The sequence below is a fragment of the Pararge aegeria genome, chromosome 24 (genome assembly GCF_905163445.1).
Source record: "Pararge aegeria chromosome 24, ilParAegt1.1, whole genome shotgun sequence".
In the NCBI taxonomy this organism is placed as follows: Eukaryota; Metazoa; Arthropoda; class Insecta; order Lepidoptera; family Nymphalidae; genus Pararge; species Pararge aegeria.
This window is the reverse complement of record NC_053203.1, coordinates 11,296,521-11,317,364: the sequence shown is the minus strand read 5'-3', so window position 1 is coordinate 11,317,364 and position 20,844 is coordinate 11,296,521. Positions and strand designations below refer to the sequence as shown.

Genomic DNA, 20,844 nt, shown 5'->3' with positions numbered 1-20,844 from the left:
GTCTAGGAGTAAAAAAAAATCCTGTTTACATTTTTCTATGTTTATCAAAAATAATGTGGAATAAATTACATCTTCAATATTTAGCTATAAAATGAGAAATATACCATATATTTTTCATTTTACAGCTAAAACGGTTTAGTTTTCGTCACAGATTACCAACTTATGGTCTTCTATAAATTATAAATTATCTTAAATTTATTATCGTCTGTGTCGGAATTCTGAAAATAAAATTGCAAACTTTCCTCTCTACTCTCTAGTCTTTGATATAAATTTGTGTCAAACTTCCGGAGTCACCAGTCCGATATATTCGTAAAATATATCTAAGTATCTATTTCAAATAGCTAAAAACATAATTCAAAGCTACAATGTCGAAAGCACATCCACCAGAATTGAAAAAGTTAGAACAAATCTTTGTAATTAAACTAAAAATTTACCTAAACAGTTGGCGTCCCGCGTCTAAACTAACCTAAAAAGAACATTTTAGTGTCGTAGTAGAATTATTAGTTTATTTGGTGTATTTTGCTTGTAAATTACTATCTTGTAAGTTTTTAATTATTGATATATTGCAGGTTTATGGACAAGAAACTGTCCATAAAGTTAAATGCCGGGCGGGCAGTGACTGGCGTCCTAAGAGGATTCGATCCGTTTATGAATTTGGTTCTTGACGAATCTGTAGAAGAATGTAAGGATGGACAGCGTAATAATATAGGCATGGTGGTATGTAGACTTGTCTTACTTTATCATTTTAATTTTAATTCTTCCAGATTCTTGTACATCCATTTACTACTAATTTTGTTTGATTGATTGTTAGTTATATGTTCTGCTCAACGGTTGAACTGGGTTTAATAAAAGGACATTGACCATACATGTGCCATGGTAGTGTCAGGCAATAACAGATAATTTTTGAATTCAATCCAGGACTGCAAAAAAAGTGCTTCCTATCCAGAGTTTTATTTTTAATTTAAAAGTACTTTATATTATTGTAATAATAACAAATTGGAGGTAATCGAAATATAATCGGTAATATACATAATATCAAAATATGATGTGTTAATATTAATATTATGTGTTAATGTTAATGTTAATATTAATATTAAGCAATATTTTGATGACAGGCAATTAACATCTCACTGCTGGGCATATGCCTCTTCGCTCATAGCAGCGAGGTTTTAGAACATAGCCTTAAACTGTAACTTTAATGCTCCAATGGGGTTTGGTGGGCTGAAACTTTTATTACGAGTAATAATAATGTGGACTAATGGCTTAACATCCTCTCCGAGGCATGGAGGTGGATACCACCAATTTTCTTATTCTGAAAATATATATTTTCTATTAAGCTTGTGTACTTCATAATGTATGTTGGGTGTTTTATGGTTGTAGATAGTATTTAACAATAAGTAATTCACAACCATCTTCACTTTCAACCCATGTATGTAATTGTTTTTACAAATAATAACATATTGATAGGGTTGTCAATTGTTTTTCGGTTACCAGTAGGTAGGTGTATGAAAAAAATAAACAATTATAATCATTACTCTAAATCTAGTACTATTGATGACCAAAACATAGTGAATACACTTTATTTATTCTAAGTTGTAAGAAGAGACAGAGATATTAAAGTTGGTTTTAACTAAGTAATAATTTAATGAACATTGTTGTTGCAGGTAATTCGTGGGAACAGCATTATAATGTTGGAGTCATTAGATAGAATATAGCATTGTATAATTTCATTCCCTAATGTAATATTTAAAGTTAAGACCAAAAAAATTCATCTTTCATTTTTAGATCTGTATAATGTATTGTGGGTCAATTTTGGTGATACAATTATGCCTAAACTAAACTGACAGGTCTAAATGTACAATCCCTTTCTCAGTATTATGTTGAAAAGGATGGCTTAAAAGCTCAAACAATTTGTATACAAAAAATTTACATAATTGCAGAACCAGTGGCGTGCATAAAAGGTATGGTATAAAAGATGATATAAAATGAAAAAAATCTCTAGTATGAGTGATGAAAAATTAGGATAGGCATTGTAAGAGTTACAGAAAGCATACCCTTAAGTTTTTATAACTCTTACTGGAGATTTTCTTCATTTTATGTGATGCATACCCTCTGTGCACGCCACTGCAGAACTACAATAATAAAAAACGTTTTGTACTAAGCTAATGTACAATAAGTACATGTATGTGTGATAACAAATAAACAATAAGATTTCATTATCATAGTGGCTTTTATTTTTCCTACTGGTTAGGTAGTATCCCACTTTTTTAAAGTGATGTATTTGAACAATGGAATTTAACAGGGTGAATATGTAACAATTAAAACTAAAACTCTCTGTAACCGAGCGCGACATCCTTGGAGCTTCTGATGTCAACTCGTCAAAGTTTAAATCGTCTTAAGAATAGAAGGGCTAGATAGGTACTAGGTTCAAACTAAACATCGAATTAAGAACCTTTGGACTTTCTCATTACACTAATGCGCAACGAAAATTTTTATTTAAATATTTTCCTTTATTCTTTCCTACAAGAATTCAAACCAAACACTAGGAAAAACCTCGAGCGAGTATATTATTTAAAAATGCGTTTCAGACACGAGTTTGTATTCAAGCCATTGCTTGAATACAAACTCGTGTCTGACACGTCCAAAATAGATATTTTTGTGTGTGCAACACTGTTATTCAGATTCAGTCAGAATCCAAATGACAGATGTCAATAAATGATTACATGTACACAAAGGATTTCAAATTGTTTTTCCAAAATATAACTTATGTTATTGATAAAATTAGAACCAATAGTACATAATGCATCTAATCAAACAGTAAAATAAGGAGACATACAAGGAGAAAATTCATAGAGCAAGATTAATTGACCCACAAAATATCGTAAGTTATTTTAAGTTTATGGGAAACTCCGATAGAGAACTGCAACTGTATTGTTTCTTTTGTGTAGTGAGCTGTTACTGTGTAGGTTAATAAGCACAGAGTTTTCAAGTAACTGGTACTAATAAGACGCAACTTCATAGTCCTGTATCTTTTTTTGTAACATACAGTTATATTTTGTAAGGATGAGATCACCCTTCAAAGTTTCTACAAAGATCATGTGTATACTAACGTATATAGGTAACCGACATTCGTTTAGTACTGCTCCGTTGATATAATTCGGAACTGTTTTCATAATTGAATTACTTTTTCTGATGTCTAAGTAATTTTTTGGTTCAAAGTGCATTACAGAATAAAAATTGAGTTGATTGTGTTCTGAAAGATAAACTTAATATTTGTGCATTGATTGAAGTGTTAAAATAAACTATGGAAGACATACATTTAAGTAAGTGTTATTATTTATAAATTTATTTTTACCTAATGAAGTTTTAAGAGGTGGTATGTGATTTCAAAGCAGTATTTAATCTTATAAAGATCTTTATTTTGTACCAGTGAGTAATCACATCCTGTTCAGAAGGCAGCAAAAGTAATCCTCCCACCTCCCATATTATAAAATACTCAATGCCATTTAAAGTATTAAGTTATGATCAGTAACATACAGTTAAGATCAGAGAGTGTTTTTTTAGTGTTTTATGTTCATTTGAAAGTCAATATGAATAAAGGAATAAGGATTGTGAATTGTGTTACATGATTCATTGCTTCCAGATAAGAGTCATTGTAACTACTGGCTCCTGTACAAGCAATTTGATGGCATTTAATTGTTTATAATAATTGGTATCTGCGGTAATAAACAATTGCTTGACTAATTGCTGATTAACGATTTAATAATTTATCTTATGCTGTTTTTTTAATATCTCTGTGTGTCTGTTTGAACATGCTTATTTCTCGAACTAACAGTCTGATTTGATAATTCTTTATGCATTTGAAAGCCCTTTTTTAGAAAGGCTGTTAAATTTCACACTTGGGCTATTAGGACTGTAGAAAACGAAGATATTGCATGGGCGAGCTACTTAGCAGGTTGCGTTGGAGTTTAAAATCAAAGTCAAATATTTCTTCATTCAAATAGGCCCATAGATGGCACTTTCGATACACATATTGTGCGGATCAATGTTTGCATGGAAAGAATTGACTTCATCTTTCTTTTTTTTCTTTATTGCAATTTGTACTGCAGCTTGGGCCACAGTAATTCCGTCCGTATCAGCATATTGGTAAAGACAGAAGCATTAGCACATTGCTGATGGTTTGGTTACGTTTTGTTTCAATTGAAAAAAAATTTGTTAGAAACTTCCGTTGTTAACTCAAGACACAAAATGTGTTAAAATTGTTAAAATTTAGTACCTTTTCATAGTTTATAATTGGAAGAGACACATGCAAGGGCCATAACATAAATTATATAGAATGTGAATTTTATGAATTTCATAAGTATGCTTAATATCTCTTTATGTTATGTTCTTTTTATTAATATATGTATATTGTATATTCTATGTATATTCATTTCTTGTTATATATAAATTACGATACTTACTTTAGAGCTACCTTAGAGTGTGTGTCTATGTACGTATATTTATATAATTGCGATTTCCCGTCTCTCAATTATAACATCCATAACGTGTTCAAAGAGATCACTCTTAGTTATAAGGTCACCTTTTGCTCGGGTTATTTTTAAAGAGTCAAATGTATCTTTTCCTTTGTTTTTTACGAGTTAAAAAGTTGCTTAAATAGTATAGTAAAATATGTTTTACATGTGCATATAATATTGTGGACTCTCGCAAAGTAACACTTTCTTATTTCCAATAAGTTTACATTGAAAATCTAGGGGATATAATTAACGTATCCATCTGCTAAAGCACGGGAACATGGAATAGGAGAAGTTTACCCCGGTTTTTTATTACACATATATATTATTTGCATATTATTTCCACATGTGCGCCAGTGCTCTGATAGTTGTAAAGCTGTGGGAGAAGATAAATTTATATCCTTTCCCCGGGGAAATAATTGTCTCCTGCCCATGCTAGTTGTGCTGTGGCTAACATAGGAATATATTGGTGGTAATTTTGTTGCACACAAATTTTAGAAGTAATGCTATCCTTATCAAAATGCTCCCCATGAAAAAGGACGGCACGACATTTTATTTTAAGCAGGCTTCTTTACGATGTATTCCTTTACCATTAAACCATATAATATTTAATTGCCTGAAACATATAACTCCGAAACTTTCAAGGATGTGTGCCGGGGTTCCAACTCGGTCCTTCCCCGAAAGAGAGGCCGCTAACCACTAGGCTATAACAGAAGGTTATTCTTTTGTTTTAGGGACGAAGCCTTCAGAAATGGCGGATACTTTGGATCCACTCGCTCCGAGTGTGAATGACACATCTGCAAATGGACTAATGCATAAGTTAAGACTGAGGTTTGGCAGAGCTTCGCCCCCAAGGCCTCCTGGAGATGGTAAATTCTTACTTTTCCTTACAAACATTGAAAGTGTATGAGTTCGTTTTTTTGTCCATCTTTCATTCAACAACATTTTTTAAGAGAGAGATTGAAAAAAAAATGTTTTTCCCATTTTAATGTCAACCATATTAGATTTTAAACATAGCACACTCCAGACTTATTCACATAAAAAAAAATCCAAATCGGTTTATCCGTTCGAGAGCTATGATGCCAGAAACAAACGTACGCACGCACGCAGACACACCGAAACGCGTCAAAGACACACGTCAAACTTTTCAACACAGCGTCGCTCTTGCGTCGGAGGTTAAAAGGAAATCTAGAAATCTTTTGCTACGATCCGAAACAACAAGGCTAATTCACAGGGTGTCAATCGCATCATTCAACTTCATTCGCAACGCACAATTGCTTGTGAAGTCAACCACTCCTGAGAAAAAATCTAAGCGAAACGCGAATACGTGCGTTTTTGGAAGATCTGCACGTGGTGAACGATATAAAAGCGGATTTGTCTCGTCACAAAATAGTGTGAAAATAATTCTTATCAGAGAATAACTCACAAACAGGTCTCTGACACCGGGTAGTATTATATATTGAGTGCGAATAAAGGTCTAAGCTGCCACGTCGGTTTAGTGGTACGGTATCTAGTTTGGGTTAGTAATTAAGAATTGCGAATACCAACTCCGAGACAGGAAGTTGATGCAGCTTCTAAGAGTCTCGCTTCTATACCGTCAGTAGCGTCAGCTTTTGACCAGGGTATGCATAAAGCGGGAAGATGGCATAAAATTTAAAAAATTACCATACGAGTTATATAAAAAAAATTGGGTAGGCAATGCTTTCGCGCATGTATTAAGTGCACGCCACTGTATGCCGTCGGTCCCGGTTATTATCACTAACGTGTGTTTATCATCCAATCCCACTAACCCGCATTAGAGCAGCGTGGTGGGCCAGTGCTCTAAATCCCTTTAACCTACCACAGAGAGAGTGTGTGCTTAGTATAATTTTTAAGCGACCCAATTCTAAATAGGCTAAGAAAGTTTCACTATGTCATTGCGCCTTGTACTCCAAGGTTGCTGCAAAAACATCTGTCTTGAGGTCAACTGAAATTGCACGATAACATTAAAACAACAACTGAGCTATTGTTAACACGCGCCAAAATGGCTGAGAAAAATTCAAGTGGTATTGTATTTATTATTCATGAATATTTTTGTTATTTTTAGCGTTTAAATTGCGCTGAGTTGTATTTTTATTATATATTCATGAATATTGTTGTGCTTTAGGCGTTACTTTTGTGACTTACCTTTGTTAATTTGAGTATTTATTTTATTCAACGTGTTAATCAAGAATTCATGAATACTGCCGTGTTTTTAGAAGTTATTGATGTGATTAAAAACTTTGATATTTTCAGCGTGTTTAAAATTGTATTGTTATGTGATATTCACTAAAATTTTTGTGTTTCTAGGCGGTCTTTGTGACTAAATATTTGTTATTTTTAGTGATTAGTTTTTTTTTTTAGTGTAACAGCCAAAAAATAAACTTATAAATCTGTTTATAACCCTTATTCCCCAGGCGTAGTGGGTAGTGGGCGGTGGAAATTTTTGTTTCTTTAGCGTACAAACACCTAGTTAAATAAACTATCCGTTTATTACTTGAAAATCAGCGTTGTAGTATTCCTTGGCATTTACTGCCATGGTGCTACGACCCGTTGACCACAACGAAGCAACATACGCCTAAATTATTATTATTTTTTTCTTTTTTTCTGTCCTCTACTAGACTTTCTATGTTGTAATTTATTTATTGTGGTTAGAAAACATTTAATTATTTGTGTAGTGGACAAGTTAGCCCTGGCTTTTAAATATTAATGATGACGCGAAGAACGATTCAAGCGGTTATAGGCCAGTGGGTAGAACATCGACTTCACTTTCGAGGGGCCGAGTTCGAATCCCAGCACGCACCTCTAACTTTTCTAAGTAATGTGCCTTTTTTTAAGCAATGAAAAAAAGATTACTTGCTTCAACGGCGAAGGCAAACATCGTGTGGAAACCTGCATGCCTAAGAGTTTTACTCAATGTTCTCAAAGATGTGTGGTGTCCACCAGTCTGCACTAGGCCAGCGTGGTGGACTACGGCCTTAACCTGCTCTCATTGTGGGAGGAGACCCGTGCCCTGTAGTGGGCCGGTTATGGGTTTATATGATGATGATGAATGTTTTGTTTCAGGATATGTGGAATTTGGGGAGTTCAGGTCCGAGAGGCCCGGCATCAAGAAAGTCGGCACATTCGCCGGCGTCTTCTGCCCCGTGGTGCTATCAATGTTCAGCGCACTCGTGTTTATACGAATGGGTAAGAAAGTTCTTCTTCTTTTGCTACATTCTCCAGGTCCAGCTCCATTCAGACCCTGATGTCACCGGTCGCGATCTATTGTGACGACGCTGTCTACATCTCACTAATAGCCGTCTTCAGAAACACCAGCAGAAGATTCCACTGCAATTAAGCCCTTGACTGCAATCACAGCTGATGACGTGATGATGGTGTCTGATGGTAACGGGCTAACCTGTTAGGGGGTACGATATTAAACCCATACCCCTAATTGGTTTCAATGGCGCAGTGGTGAGCGCAGTGGTGTTATGATAGGACGTCCCGGGGTCTATCCCTGGCAGAGGTAACTTGGGAATACATAGTTTTACATAGTTTTCGAATGTTCTCTGGTCGCGATGTCGCGTAGTAACCGAAGGTAAAAGGATTTAATATAACTGTCATACCTCTAAACAGCTTAGCCTGCTACTAGTTATGACTACATTATCACTTATGAATCTGCCCTCCGAACCGGTGGTAGAGTCACTACAGACTGACTTGACTTTTCAAAAGTGCCTATAAACTGGGCATGCCTCAGATAAATAAATTTCGAGTTTTTACCACGTGTTATAGCAAAACAACGTGAAATAAATAAATTTTTAATTTTCACCTCGAGATATTGTAGTTTATTAAAAATAAAAGAACCCATTTGGGGCCCTTAATAACGCGCCCTTGCTCACGCGATGTAAAGTCTTCGAAACTTTTAACGGAAATCGAACTATATCCATTCCATCGGCAGGCCGCACCCTAAACCACTAGGCTATCACCACTTCTATGACATAATACTGATATGTTATATATATGTATCTTTTACGCAATAAATAATGTATATACAATTAATATTATACAGTAAATTGCGTTATATATAAACATGATGTATTATTTATGACAGGAAATTTAAGCGTCCATTGATATGATTCCGGGTTCTATCCCCGGAACGCACATCAGCTTGGTCCGTCACCTATTATGATAACAAAACAAACGTTTTGTGATCGTTGTATATATATAATCCATCTAGCCCCAAAGTAAGCGTACCTTGTGTTGCGTACTAAAATGACTGATGAATATTCTTATGAACAATATACATAAATGCTTATAATAAACATAAGTATACATATAAACATCCAGACACTGACAGACATACATGCTTATCAACAGTTGCGGCCATAGAGGGTATGCAGATTATACATACATAGAGTTATAAATACTTAAGGGTAGGCTTTTTGTAACTCTTACTATGCCTATTCTTAAATTTGTCATAACTCGTACTGGAGATTTTCTTCATTTTATATCATCTGCATAAAGTCAAAGTCAAATATTTCTTTATTCAAATAGGCACATAGATGGCACTTTTGATGCGTTTTATATACAAAATGTGTACATAGCAGTGAGTAGTGATGGCGATAACTACAATCGTAAACTTAAAACTAAAGCTACGAGGGTTCCAATCGCGCCCTGGTCTAAGAAGAAGCCCACAACAAACTTAGCCGGGTGTTCTTTTTGTTATCACCATCTCACATTGTCATTAGAAAATATTTAAGAAGCAACCTGGTTAGAGCAATTGTTTACACCCAAGCTTTTTTATCGTTTACGTAATCCTTTATACTATAATAGGACTTTTATATAAGCTTTCGCTTAATACAAACTTTGAACTTCTTTAGTGACATCCCCAAGATATCAACCGGTAATTTATTGTAAAATTGTATACAATTTCCTTTAAATGAATTGCTTATTTTGTGTAGTCTAGTGTACTGCACTGCAAGTTTATTTTTGCTCTATCATACCCTGTGCACACCCTCTGTGCACGCCAATGCATCACACAAACATTTTCCAGTTGTAGGAAGCGAACCCACAACTTAAGTCTCAGAAAGCAAGTCGCTGCCGACTGCGCCAGTCGTCCGTGAAATATCCTGTCAAATAATGTGATGATTAATTAAATTTGTTTAAATTTCAGGTTACCTAGTGGGAAACGCGGGACTTCTAGTGACCCTAGGTCAATTCGGACTGGCGTATCTAATAGTTGGATTCACCGTGATGTCTATATGCGCTATATCTACTAACGGAGCGGTGGAGGGCGGCGGGGTTTATTGTATCCTTTTAAAAAAAAAAACTGAAAAAAAATCGTCGTTCCAACTTTAAAAATGGTAAATAGTATAGTAGGAAAACTTTGCGTCCGTTCTCTAAAACCAAACCAAGCGAGCAAGCGTTAACAAAACCGAGTTATATGAAATGAATTCAGTAAAAAAAAAAATTGGGTATGAATTGCTCTTACTTCATATCTAAACAGAAACTCGACGGTGAGATGGTGATAGCAAAAAAAAACCTGCCTAAGTTTGTTGTGGGCTTTTCTTAGACCAGGGCGCGTTTGGAACCCTCCTAGCTTTAGTTTTAAGTTAACGAATGTTGTTTTATCTACTCTCACCTAACATTAGTGTTAACAATGTATGAACGCTTCATAAGTGCCTGTGTTAAGGTCTTCATGAATAAAACAGTTTTGAATTTTATTTTGAATAATGCTGACGATGATAAAGTTGGCTAAAACGTTGAACAAAAAAACCGCCACCCTGAAGTTAGCTATAAGGTTTGACAATGTGCACTTTCATTGATTCAATTGTACAAAAATCACAAATTTTAATGTTTAGTAAAACCTGGTGATCTGATAATGAACTGGATAATGTGTTATTATAAAACTTTCAATGCATAAAAACCTTCTTTCTATTGTTAGTGTCGTTTTCTCTACAAACGTAGAATAAGGCGTAAGACAAAATTTTTGGAAAGATTTTTATCTTGTTACGCCAAAGAAGTTTAACTTCTAACGCATGTACATAAGTACACACGCAGTTTTGTTTAATACAAATTTACCAAAATGTTGACAATCTACATGTAGCGTGCATAGAGGGTATGCACTGGGTATGCAGATGATATAAAATGATGAAAATCTCCAGTACGAGTTATAAATACTTAAGGGAAGGCTTTTTATAACTGTAACAATGCCTATCCCTAAGTTTTTTATAGCATAACCTCTATGCACGCTACTGCAATCTACAGTACAAAACGACTGCAATTTTACTGGTGGTGTGAAAACCACAAATAAAAAAAACAGAAATAGATCTCCTTAAAATCCTTCCAGTCATGATAAGCAGAACTCTAGGTCCCGAGTTCGGAGGTGCTATAGGAACGTTGTTTTTCTTCGCGAATGTAGTATCCAGCGCACTATGTATATCTGCTTGCACAGAGGCTATGGTTGAAAACTTTGGACCTAATGGTGAGTACTAGTCACGCCAGGATTGCTGGCTAAAATATACAGATGAACTAGTTTCCGCCCGCGACTTCGTCTGCGTGGACTTCAGAATTGTTTCTAAAGCTTCGTTCGTTAACAATTTTTTGATATGAAACATCTATAGGCGGAGGGTAAAGCTGATTGTTGGCGTGGCGACACAAGCCGTGGCGACGCATCGCCACGCTGTATGACAATCATAAATCATTTTTGTATTTCGTATGTAACAATAAAAATGAATATAATTTTTTCAATAAAACAGTCGTTATTAACCGACTTACAAACCATTTGGTTGTATTTTTTCTATTTTTATTTGTGGAACAAATTTGTCATGCTTAATCTTTTCATTATACAATATCTGCAATAACTTACAAAAACAATTTCGATGTTTCACATCTGCCAGGCGTCCCGTGACGGTTCAGACGTTTTTATTTTACCATATTTAAGACTTTATTATTAACTATTTTTAACTTTTCCATAGCATAGGTGTCATGTATACCAAATTACAAAGCTGCTGCCCGCGGTTTAGTTCGTAAACTATTTTTAATTTTCCCTCGGGAACTTTTTAAGGAAGCGGGATAAAAGGTAGCCTATGTTCTTATGCTGCACGCATGCCAAATTTCATCCAAATCCGTTCAGCCAAACATCCACACTTTCATATTTATAATATTAGTAGGATAAGATAGAAAAATAAATTCAATCGTGGTTCCTACATGATTGACGACAAGGTTGCTTGGAAGCAGGCCACTCCGCTCTCATCTCTCACAATTATATTGAAAAGAGCAATCTGCTGAGTTACTTGCCGGCTCTTGGTGAAATCTGCGTTCCGAACCGGTGGTAGAGACACAACAAACAGACTGACTTGACGTTTCCAAAGTGCTTCTAAAGTGGACCTTCTTGAAATAAATTAATTTAGAATTTAGAATTTATAAAATTCATTAGTTTCATCTCCTGGATTTAACCCATTTTCTTACCCCTTCCTAATATCATAATGTAGTATAATATTTATATTCGATGCGGATAGAAGTACAGTAACGTTTTCCTGATCGATTTCGGACATAGTTTTCTAACTATATATTTATTTATGTTAGAAATGTATGGAGTCCGTCCCGTCCGACCCGTGTCCTTTAGCGGGCCGGTAATCGATTGATATGATAACGATGTATAAATTTGTAATTGTGGCTGTGCTATTATGTATCTGGCTGGGTTTGGTGCCATTAATAAAAAAAGAAACAAAACAGTGAAATTTAGCTTCCGGCTAGTTTTAATTCGTTCAAAATGAGTGAATTTAATAAGGAAAAACAATACATTTTAAATTGTATTTAAAAAAAAGGAAAAACTGTGAATTTGTGATGCTAATAGACCTAACGCAGTGACAGTAAGTGTAAAAGATATACCTTTCGATATCAACGAAATATTTTTTTATAACAAAGAATTCACAGTCATTGTCATAATATCAACCTAACCCAACTACAGGGCCGGGTCAAATTACACAAGTTAGGTTAAGGCCGTAGTCCACCAAACTGGCCCAGTGTGGATTGGTGGTGTCCACACACCTTTGAGAACATGATGTAGAACTCTCAGGCATGGTTCCTCACGATGCTTTCCTTCACCGTTGAAGCAAATGACATTTTAGTTACTTGATAACCGACAGTACTTCAATGCAATATATCTTTACAGGATACCTGGTGGGGGACAGTCCTGGGTTGCCAGACGGGCCGTGGTACAGGTTTCTGTACCGCTCGGCGTTGAACGCAGCGGGGCTAAGCGTCTCACTGGCGGGGGCGTCTCTGTTCGCGCGTACGAGCCTCGCCATCTGGGTCACGACCGTCGTCTGTCTGTTCAGCGCACTGCTAAGCTTCTTCATCACCGCGCCGGGAGAGGTGATTATTTAAGTCAAAGTCAAAGTCAAATAATTCTTTATTCAAATAGGCACATAGATGGCACTTTTGATGCGTACATTACATGTAAACTATGACAGTGACAAGCGAGTTGATGGCGATAACTTAATTCGTCAACTTATAACTAAAGCTACGAGGGTTCCAAACGCGCTCTGGTCTAAAAAGAAGCCCTTAAATTTTTCACTAGCTTCGACGACCGCCGTGTCGCAACGGTGAGCGCTATGAATTTAAGTAAGAGACCCCGAGATCGATTCCCGACAGGGGGAATTTGGGAATTTATAATTTCTCTGGTCTGGTCTGGTGGGAGGCTTTGGCCGTGGCTAGTTACCACCTTACCGACAAAAACGTGCCGCTAATAGGTATGACTACTGATTAGGGGTATGACTACCATTCTCCCTAACAGATTAACCCGCTACCATTTTAGACTGTATCATCACTTCGCACCCGGTGTGATTTCAGTCAAGGGCTAACTGTTAGTGGAATAAAAAAAAGCCTTTGCCCGTGACTTCGATGAGTGAAGGTCACACAGATGCAATCAGCGTCCTGAGCTTAGAATTAAATACGGAAACCGCGTACACGACTAATATTGAAGCATCAAAACCACTCCAATTTAGAGTGTTTCTCAAACAGCTCCATCGCTTCATTCCGTTTAGCAGTTGACAGTATTTTATTTATCTCTGATCTTCTAAACGTCATATACAAGAGAAACATACATCATTACACAATTTTTATTTTTTTAAAACGTAGCCGTCATTTAAAAAAAAAAGATTTATTCGTGAATGCAATTTTGAAAAAAAATGGAAATCGCTGACGGACGATAATACACAGTCCAAACAAACAAAAGTACATACAAAAATTTTCGTTGCCCTTTGCCACATATATCTTAATATATATAAATCTCCTGTCACAATGTTTGTCCGCGATGGACTCCTAAACTACTTAACCGATTTTAAATTAAATTGGCACACCGTGAGCAGTCTGCTCCAACTTAAGAGATAGGATAGCTTAGATCTTTAATTATAGTCGCAATTTTATTTTATTGCAAATTATTTGTCTATAATTAATTGACAGTCACATGTTATACATATATATAACTACTATACTCATTTAAGGCTTAGCGATACTGAATAATTTAAAAACAAAATCAACCGCAGACGAAGTCGCGGGCAACAGCTAGTATAATATATATATAGCATATACTAGAGCTAGAGCAATATATTACCGGTCCAACTACAGGGCACGGGTCTCCCCTTACAATAAGAAGGGGTTAAGGCCGTAGTCCACCACGCTGGCCCAATGCGGATTGGTATAAATATGAAAAAAAAATAAAAATAGCCTTTATTTATAGCAACATGCGATGAAAATAATACATATTAAAATTAAAGTTCATAAAAACATTAACAATCTAATGTATGGTAAATTAGATTTATCATAAAAAAATATTACATCAATTTTAATTTGTTGATACCATTTTTATAAATTTGGTAAATATCCCTACTAATATTATAAATGTCAATGTAAGTTTGTTTGTTACACTTTCACGCAAAAACTACTTAACCGATCCTCATGAAACTTTGTACACATATTCTTGCAAGTGTTAGAAGTAATATAGGAAACTTTTTATCCCGACATTAAGCTAGTTTCCTTTGGGAGAGGGGATGAAAATGGTTGACGATTTTACACCATAACTCCGACAAATTATAACCGATTTAAATATGTAATTATTTTTGTACTATAGAGGTTATAATATGTATTTAATTTTGCCCAAACTTTGTGTAGATCTGATGAATGTGGTTGGAGATAGAGGACAGAACTCCTCAACGGACAGCAGCAAACCCCTAATTTAAGGCTAAAATTTAAATTATTTAGTATCGCTATACTAAATAATTTAAATTTTTTAGAACTACATCTAAATTGAATGGCACATCAAAAAACAAAATCAAACGCAGACGAAGTCGCGGGCAACAGCTAGTATATAATATATTAAAATAAATTAAATTATGTCGCCGTTTCAGACTGCCTATTGTCCGAATATATTGCGGATTGTTATATTTATTTATTATTTATTTATTGGTGGAAATTGTTAAAATAAAACAAAATAAAAATAAAAGAATACACAATTGCAACAAAACACTACAGCCGGTGATGACGCTTCATGTACTCAGGCAATGTGACTGTAAAAAAAATTGTGTTCTTCCGCAGATAGACAAGCCCGACACTAACCACCTAGTGAACGCAACGAACTTCTCCTACACGGGTCTAAGCTCGCTAACACTAAAACAGAACCTGTACTCCGAATACGCACGTGACTACACCACAACGAGTGGGGAAATGGTGGATTTTGCTTCCGTTTTTGGAGTACTCTTCACCGGAGTGACTGGTGTCATGGCCGGTGCTAATATGAGTGGTGAGTTTTTTAAGTCAGTCTTTTGATGTCTTTTTAAGGAAATGGGTCTCTTCTCAATGAGAAAGGGTTAAGGCCGTAGTACACCACGCTGGCCAGGTGCGGATTGGTGGACTCCACACACCTTTCAAATTCAAATTCAAAATTTATTGTAGGCCTATCACAGGCACTTATGAAGCGTTCATACATATTTGTTAACATAATTGTAAGGGTGATAATTTCGTTCGCCAACTTAAACCTAAAGCTACGAGGGTTCCAAACGCGCCCATGTCTAAGAAGAGCACACAACAAACATAGCCGGGTAATTTTTTTTTTGTTATCACCGTCTCACAGTAAATTTATATTAAGCTATGAAGCTAGAGTAGTTCACACACTTTTCTTTGAAAACATTATGGGGAACTCTCAGGCATGCAGGTTGCCTCACGATGTTTTCCTTCACCGATGAAGCAAGTGATATTTTAATTGCTTAAAACGCACATAGCTTAGAAAAGTTGGAGGTGAGTGCTGGGATTCGAACTCGGCCCAACGAAAGTCAAAGTCCTATCTACTGTGCTATCACGGCTTCAGTCAAATATACGTTTGTTAAATTTTTTGTCGACCTCCCCGGCGTACTGCTAAGAAGGAACTAAATTATCAGATCTAAAAATAACGCTATACTATTCCAAAACGGTCTCCCCGGTGCAGCGGTGAGCTCTGTGATTTTAAATGTGAGGTCCCGTGTTCGATCCCCGGCCGGGGTAATTTGGGAATGTTCTAAATTTCCTCTGGGCTGGTCTGGTTGCATGTCATGTATGATGCCAAGTATTTATTTATTTTTATATAAGTTTAAATTTCTGTTTTTTTCAAATTTTTTTTTTTTTTTTTATAAATATATATACTACGATACGACACATATCGCCATCTAGCCCCGAATTAAGCGTAGCTTGTGTTATGGGTACTAAGATGACTACTGATGAATATTTTTATGAATAATATACATAAATACTTAGAATATACATATAAACACCCAGACACTGAAAAACATGCATGCTCATCACACAAACATTTTCCAGCAGTGGGAATTGAACCCAGCGTGATATTTGCCCAGATCTCCCCCTCAGTCCAACGTAAGATTAAATGAGATTTTAATCGACCCCCTCCAACTAACATACGTTATGAACCATTAACCATTTTTATATCGACTTTTTGTTTGAAATATATATATTTTTTAATTTCCAGGGGAACTCAAGAGTCCCTCCCGCAGTATCCCTCTAGGCACGCTGACTGCTTTGCTGTTCACCGCGCTGTCTTATGCAGCTTTAGTAGTTTTAACAGCTGCCACGTGCTCCCGTGAACTTCTGCAGAACAACTACGTGTATCTACTGCCTATTAACATTTGGCCACCTTTCATAGCTGTAGGTAAGGCGTATTTTTTTTTGTGGTGTAGATAATGATCTTCACCCGCTCGAGAAGAGAATAGAAGACAATGAAGACTTAGAGAAATAAATGATTTACTATATTATGAGACTTAAATTAAAAATTTAATGATGTGGGTACGCTAGTAAGCTATAAACATTTGCAGCTACTTTAAGAAAACATTCATAAAACATCACTTGCTTTTATATAAATATATATATATTGCCCCACGTTGGGTGCCATTTTTTACGGGTTTACGTAGAATGACACACTGAGACACTTTATCTATAAAACATTTAATTACAGAGACATTACAGAGACATTACAAGTTAACAGCTAATTACTGCAAGCTAAAACTAATTCTACGTTATGCCTATATACTAAAAGCCTAATTAGTTTGGACGCCAGGAGAGTTTTTTGATGAAGGATCGGAACTCTGCCAAAAACCAGTGGACCTCGGCTAGCTGATCTCAGGGGTCTAGTAGTAGTAGTCATAGTGCCAGGGTTAAAAAGGGCATTTCTTCAGGCTACGCGCGACAATAGAAAGAATATTTTAAGCATAAAACTATGCAAAGCTAGGCAAATAGTTTAATCTACAAAACAATTTGTGCAGCTTACCCCTTTTTGGAACACAAATCTCACTCACTTAATTATCGACCGCACATTGCAAATCGATTATAAGATTTCTTGATAAAATCAAAATAGCTCAAATTACGTAATTATATCCACCAAATATCGTTCTGTCCCATATATATATATATATATATATATATATATATATGTAAAGAACTCTTTTCTCAAGTTCATATATCAAACCTTTTCTTAAAGTCACCAATGTTTTTTACAGTGATAAGCGACATTCAAAAAGATATTTAAGAGTTTGTTTTAAGAAGAAATTATTTGATTTTAGAGACCCGGAGTAAGATAATATTATAAACATTATTATATATACTAACTGCCGATTTATTGACGGCCAATTGGCGCAGTGGGCAGCGACCCTGCTTTCTGAGTCAAAGGCTGTGGGTTCGATTCCCACAACTGGAGAATGTTTGTATGATGAACATAAATGTTTTTCAGTGTCTAGGTGTTTGTATCTATATTATTTTAGTGTTTATGTATATTATTTATTAAAATATTCATCAGTCATCTTAGTACCTATAACACAAGCTACGCTTTCTTTGGGGCTAGAAGGCGATTTGTGTACTGTCGCAGTATATTTAAAAAAAAAAAAAACTTATACTACAATAGGACTTCTCTATAAGCTTACGTTTAATACAAACTTTGAACTTTTTATGTGACATCTCCAAGATGTCAACCGGTAAAATATTTTAATTAAACTAATTAATAATTTTATATAGCCTAGTATATTGCACTATATTTTTGCTACTAAATATAGATAGACTTTCCTCTAAGAGTATTTAAAACAGTCTGTCCGGCTATCGTGTTGGGTTTATAAAGTTGTGATAGCCTAGTAGGACTTCGGCTTCACTTTCGGGGAGACCGAGTTCAAATTCCGACACGCATCTTTCAGAGTTATGTGAGTTTTTCTTGTTTTGATGGTGAAAGAAAATATAGTGAGGAAACCTGCATGCCTGAGAGTTCTTTTTAATGTTCTCAAAGGCGAGTGAAGTCTGTCCAGCCACACTTGCCCGGCATGGTGGGTAACGACCTAATCCCTCCCTTCGAGAGGTGAGCCGTACCCTGTAGTGGGCCGCTAATAACTTGATGACGATGATGCATTTAAAATTATAATATTTTTCAGGAATGTTAACTGCTACATTTTCAGCGGGTTTGTCCAACTTGATTGGTGCATCGAGAGTTTTGGAAGCATTGGCAAAAGACAATATTTTTGGTGAGTCATTAAGCTTTATAAAGATTTTAAACTGGGATTTTCTTGGTTGATCAACATGTTTTAAAAATAACACGATAATATTGAGGATTTGTTGATATTTCGACCCAGTTGCATGGATCGCTGTCACGACTGACTGCGGAGGTGCGATATGTCAAGTTGGATGTCACGGGCCGAACATAACTTAAAAAAAATTAATATCGGCAAATCCCATAAAATATTATCGTGGTCCTGTCGAAGACGAGCGGCGTTTGGTTCAGGACGCGAGAAAAGCGCGCGACCTCTAACACTGCATTCAATTCATTCAACTAACTATCTCGCGCAATGCGTAGACGCACACAAAATCGTTCATTACCATTTATCGTAATCAACATTATACAAGAAACGAATCAATATAATAATATATACAGTCCATTTTCTCATTTATTCTCCATAAAATTTGTAAAAAAATTGTATAAAACCAACGGATATTATAAATCCGAAAGTGTGTTTATTTGTTTGTACTTCCTTTAAGCCGTAACTAAGCAACCAATCAACTTGATTTTTGGCATAGAGTTAGTTGAAATAAGGGAGAGTGACATAGGCTACATTTGTTTCCAGGGAAATGAACGAATAGGATTAGTAAAAAACCGTAATAAATGTGGACAGAGAACGCGGGCGACCGCTAGTTCTTTTATAAAACTTCTTTCAATACTTTATCAAATTAAGTTAAAAAGTCTATAGTCTCTAGATAGAGTTTTCCACAAATTCTCAGTACCAGTTCAGATGTAGAAAACCGATGTTAAATCTCTATGAAGTATGATGTTCATCCCGGCTTATACTTTAACTAAAAAAATATGATACACCTCATAAAATCCAATTAAATTAACGCACCAACTCAAATAAAAATAAGGAGCATAAAGTCACTGGGAGTGTTTGTATCCTCTTTGGTTCACATAAAATACTAATTCAATTCAATTAAAACTACAACTTCCAGTGTTTGCATGCTCTTTGGTTCACACGAAGCAGCAATTGTATGTTGGCTCTTTGGTTAACACTGGATCACTTCACCATTGGGAGCTAAACTGGCTGCCAGCTATAAATATATTACTCAACTGCTCAGAGATGATGATCCAATTCCACCAGGTTTTCTACTCTCTGTCACCTCCCCACAGCTCATTAAATACTAATATAATAAAATTAAAAGTACAACTTCCAGTGTTTGCATGCTTTTTGGTTCACACGAAGCAGCAACTGTTTGTATGCTCCTTGGTTAATGCTGGATCACTTCCCCATGAGGGAGCTAAGCTGGCTGCCAGCTAAAAAGACTCAACTGCTCAGATATGATGATGAATTTCCACCAGGTTTTCTACTCCGTCCAATGGTATCCAGATCAGGGAACCCCGTGCTGGCTGTGATAGCGTCCTATCTCTTGGTGCAAGTTGGTATAATGGCTGGATCACTCAATACTATTGCACAGGTTAGTTTTGAAGGTTATATTTTTAAACAACGCGACTTCCCCGAAATTTTGAAGTGAATTTCAAGGTCACGTTTAAGCACATTTCGTTACACGAGGTTGAGAGGTGAAAGGTGTTTACACATTAGATAAACAATAAATAAATAAATATACTACGATAATACACACATCGCCATCTAGCCCCGAAGTAAGCGTAGCTTGTGTTATGGGTACTAAGATGACTGATGAATGTTTTTGTGAATAATATACATAAATACTTATAATATACAGATAAAAACACCAAGACACTGAAATACATTTATGTTTATCACACAAACATTTTCCAGTTGTGGGAATCGAACTCACAGCCTTGGACGCTGCCCACTGCGCCATCAATCATGTGGACAAAATATTACTATTATTATCAATAGTTAAATGTCAATAGTCAATAGTCATTTATTCATAAATATTAATATTATATGTCACAAAGTAATTATTAAATAATAAATTATCTCATGCAAATGTATATGAATTCATAAATTCATTATAATATTATTCTATAATAAAAAATAAATAAAGTCAATCTTCACAATATTTTACTTTCCAAGAATTCATTACAACTGTAGAAAGCCTTCTCGACAAGCCAAGTCTTCAGTTTTTTCCTGAATAAATTATTATTTGGTGCAATATAAATAAATGTTAACCCATTGTCGGTAGGTGAACTCGGTGCTATTTATGACGAGTTATTTCGCGATAAACCTCGGTTGCCTTGGATTGGACCTCGCTTCCGCTCCTAACTTTAGGTAAGTTTATCACAATCGTGACGCAAAAAACGAGCAAAGTGTGCACT

General features: G+C 35.6%; 2 protein-coding genes across 3 annotated transcripts in view; both read left to right on the top strand.

Annotated features, from left to right (window-relative positions):
* The first annotated feature begins 239 nt into the window (after window positions 1-239).
* LOC120634502 (probable small nuclear ribonucleoprotein G) lies at window positions 240-1,977 on the top strand. The gene is made up of 3 exons (XM_039905160.1): window positions 240-397; window positions 570-717; window positions 1,665-1,977. The coding sequence occupies exons 1-3, from the start codon at window positions 366-368 to the stop codon at window positions 1,713-1,715; spliced, it is 231 nt and encodes a 76-aa protein (XP_039761094.1). The 5' UTR covers window positions 240-365; the 3' UTR covers window positions 1,716-1,977.
* A 720-nt stretch (window positions 1,978-2,697) lies between these two features.
* LOC120634520 (solute carrier family 12 member 9) overlaps window positions 2,698-20,844 on the top strand; it is a 29,939-nt gene continuing 11,792 nt past the window's right edge. The window contains exons 1-11 of one of the 2 annotated variants that reach the window (XM_039905196.1): window positions 2,698-2,881; window positions 5,249-5,383; window positions 7,599-7,721; window positions 9,688-9,822; window positions 10,864-10,998; window positions 12,691-12,893; window positions 15,114-15,318; window positions 16,534-16,713; window positions 18,473-18,562; window positions 19,903-20,018; window positions 20,712-20,797. In XM_039905196.1, the coding sequence (XP_039761130.1) occupies window positions 5,266-5,383; window positions 7,599-7,721; window positions 9,688-9,822; window positions 10,864-10,998; window positions 12,691-12,893; window positions 15,114-15,318; window positions 16,534-16,713; window positions 18,473-18,562; window positions 19,903-20,018; window positions 20,712-20,797 (1,391 nt within the window). In that variant the 5' untranslated portion in view covers window positions 2,698-2,881; window positions 5,249-5,265. Of the gene's footprint in view, window positions 2,882-2,955; window positions 3,324-5,248; window positions 5,384-7,598; window positions 7,722-9,687; window positions 9,823-10,863; window positions 10,999-12,690; window positions 12,894-15,113; window positions 15,319-16,533; window positions 16,714-18,472; window positions 18,563-19,902; window positions 20,019-20,711; window positions 20,798-20,844 lie in introns of those variants that run through there. The other variant, XM_039905195.1, reaches the window with a different exon arrangement.

What these genes read in the sequence shown, in the direction of transcription:
- LOC120634502 (XM_039905160.1), top strand. Translation starts at nt 366, where the DNA reads ATGTCGAAAGCACATCCACCAGAATTGAAAAA. An exon ending in CATCCACCAGAATTGAAAAA is followed by an intron (nt 398 to 569) that starts GTTAGAACAAAT and finishes GATATATTGCAG; the next exon opens with GTTTATGGACAAGAAACTGT. An exon ending in GTAATAATATAGGCATGGTG is followed by an intron (nt 718 to 1,664) that starts GTATGTAGACTT and finishes TTGTTGTTGCAG; the next exon opens with GTAATTCGTGGGAACAGCAT.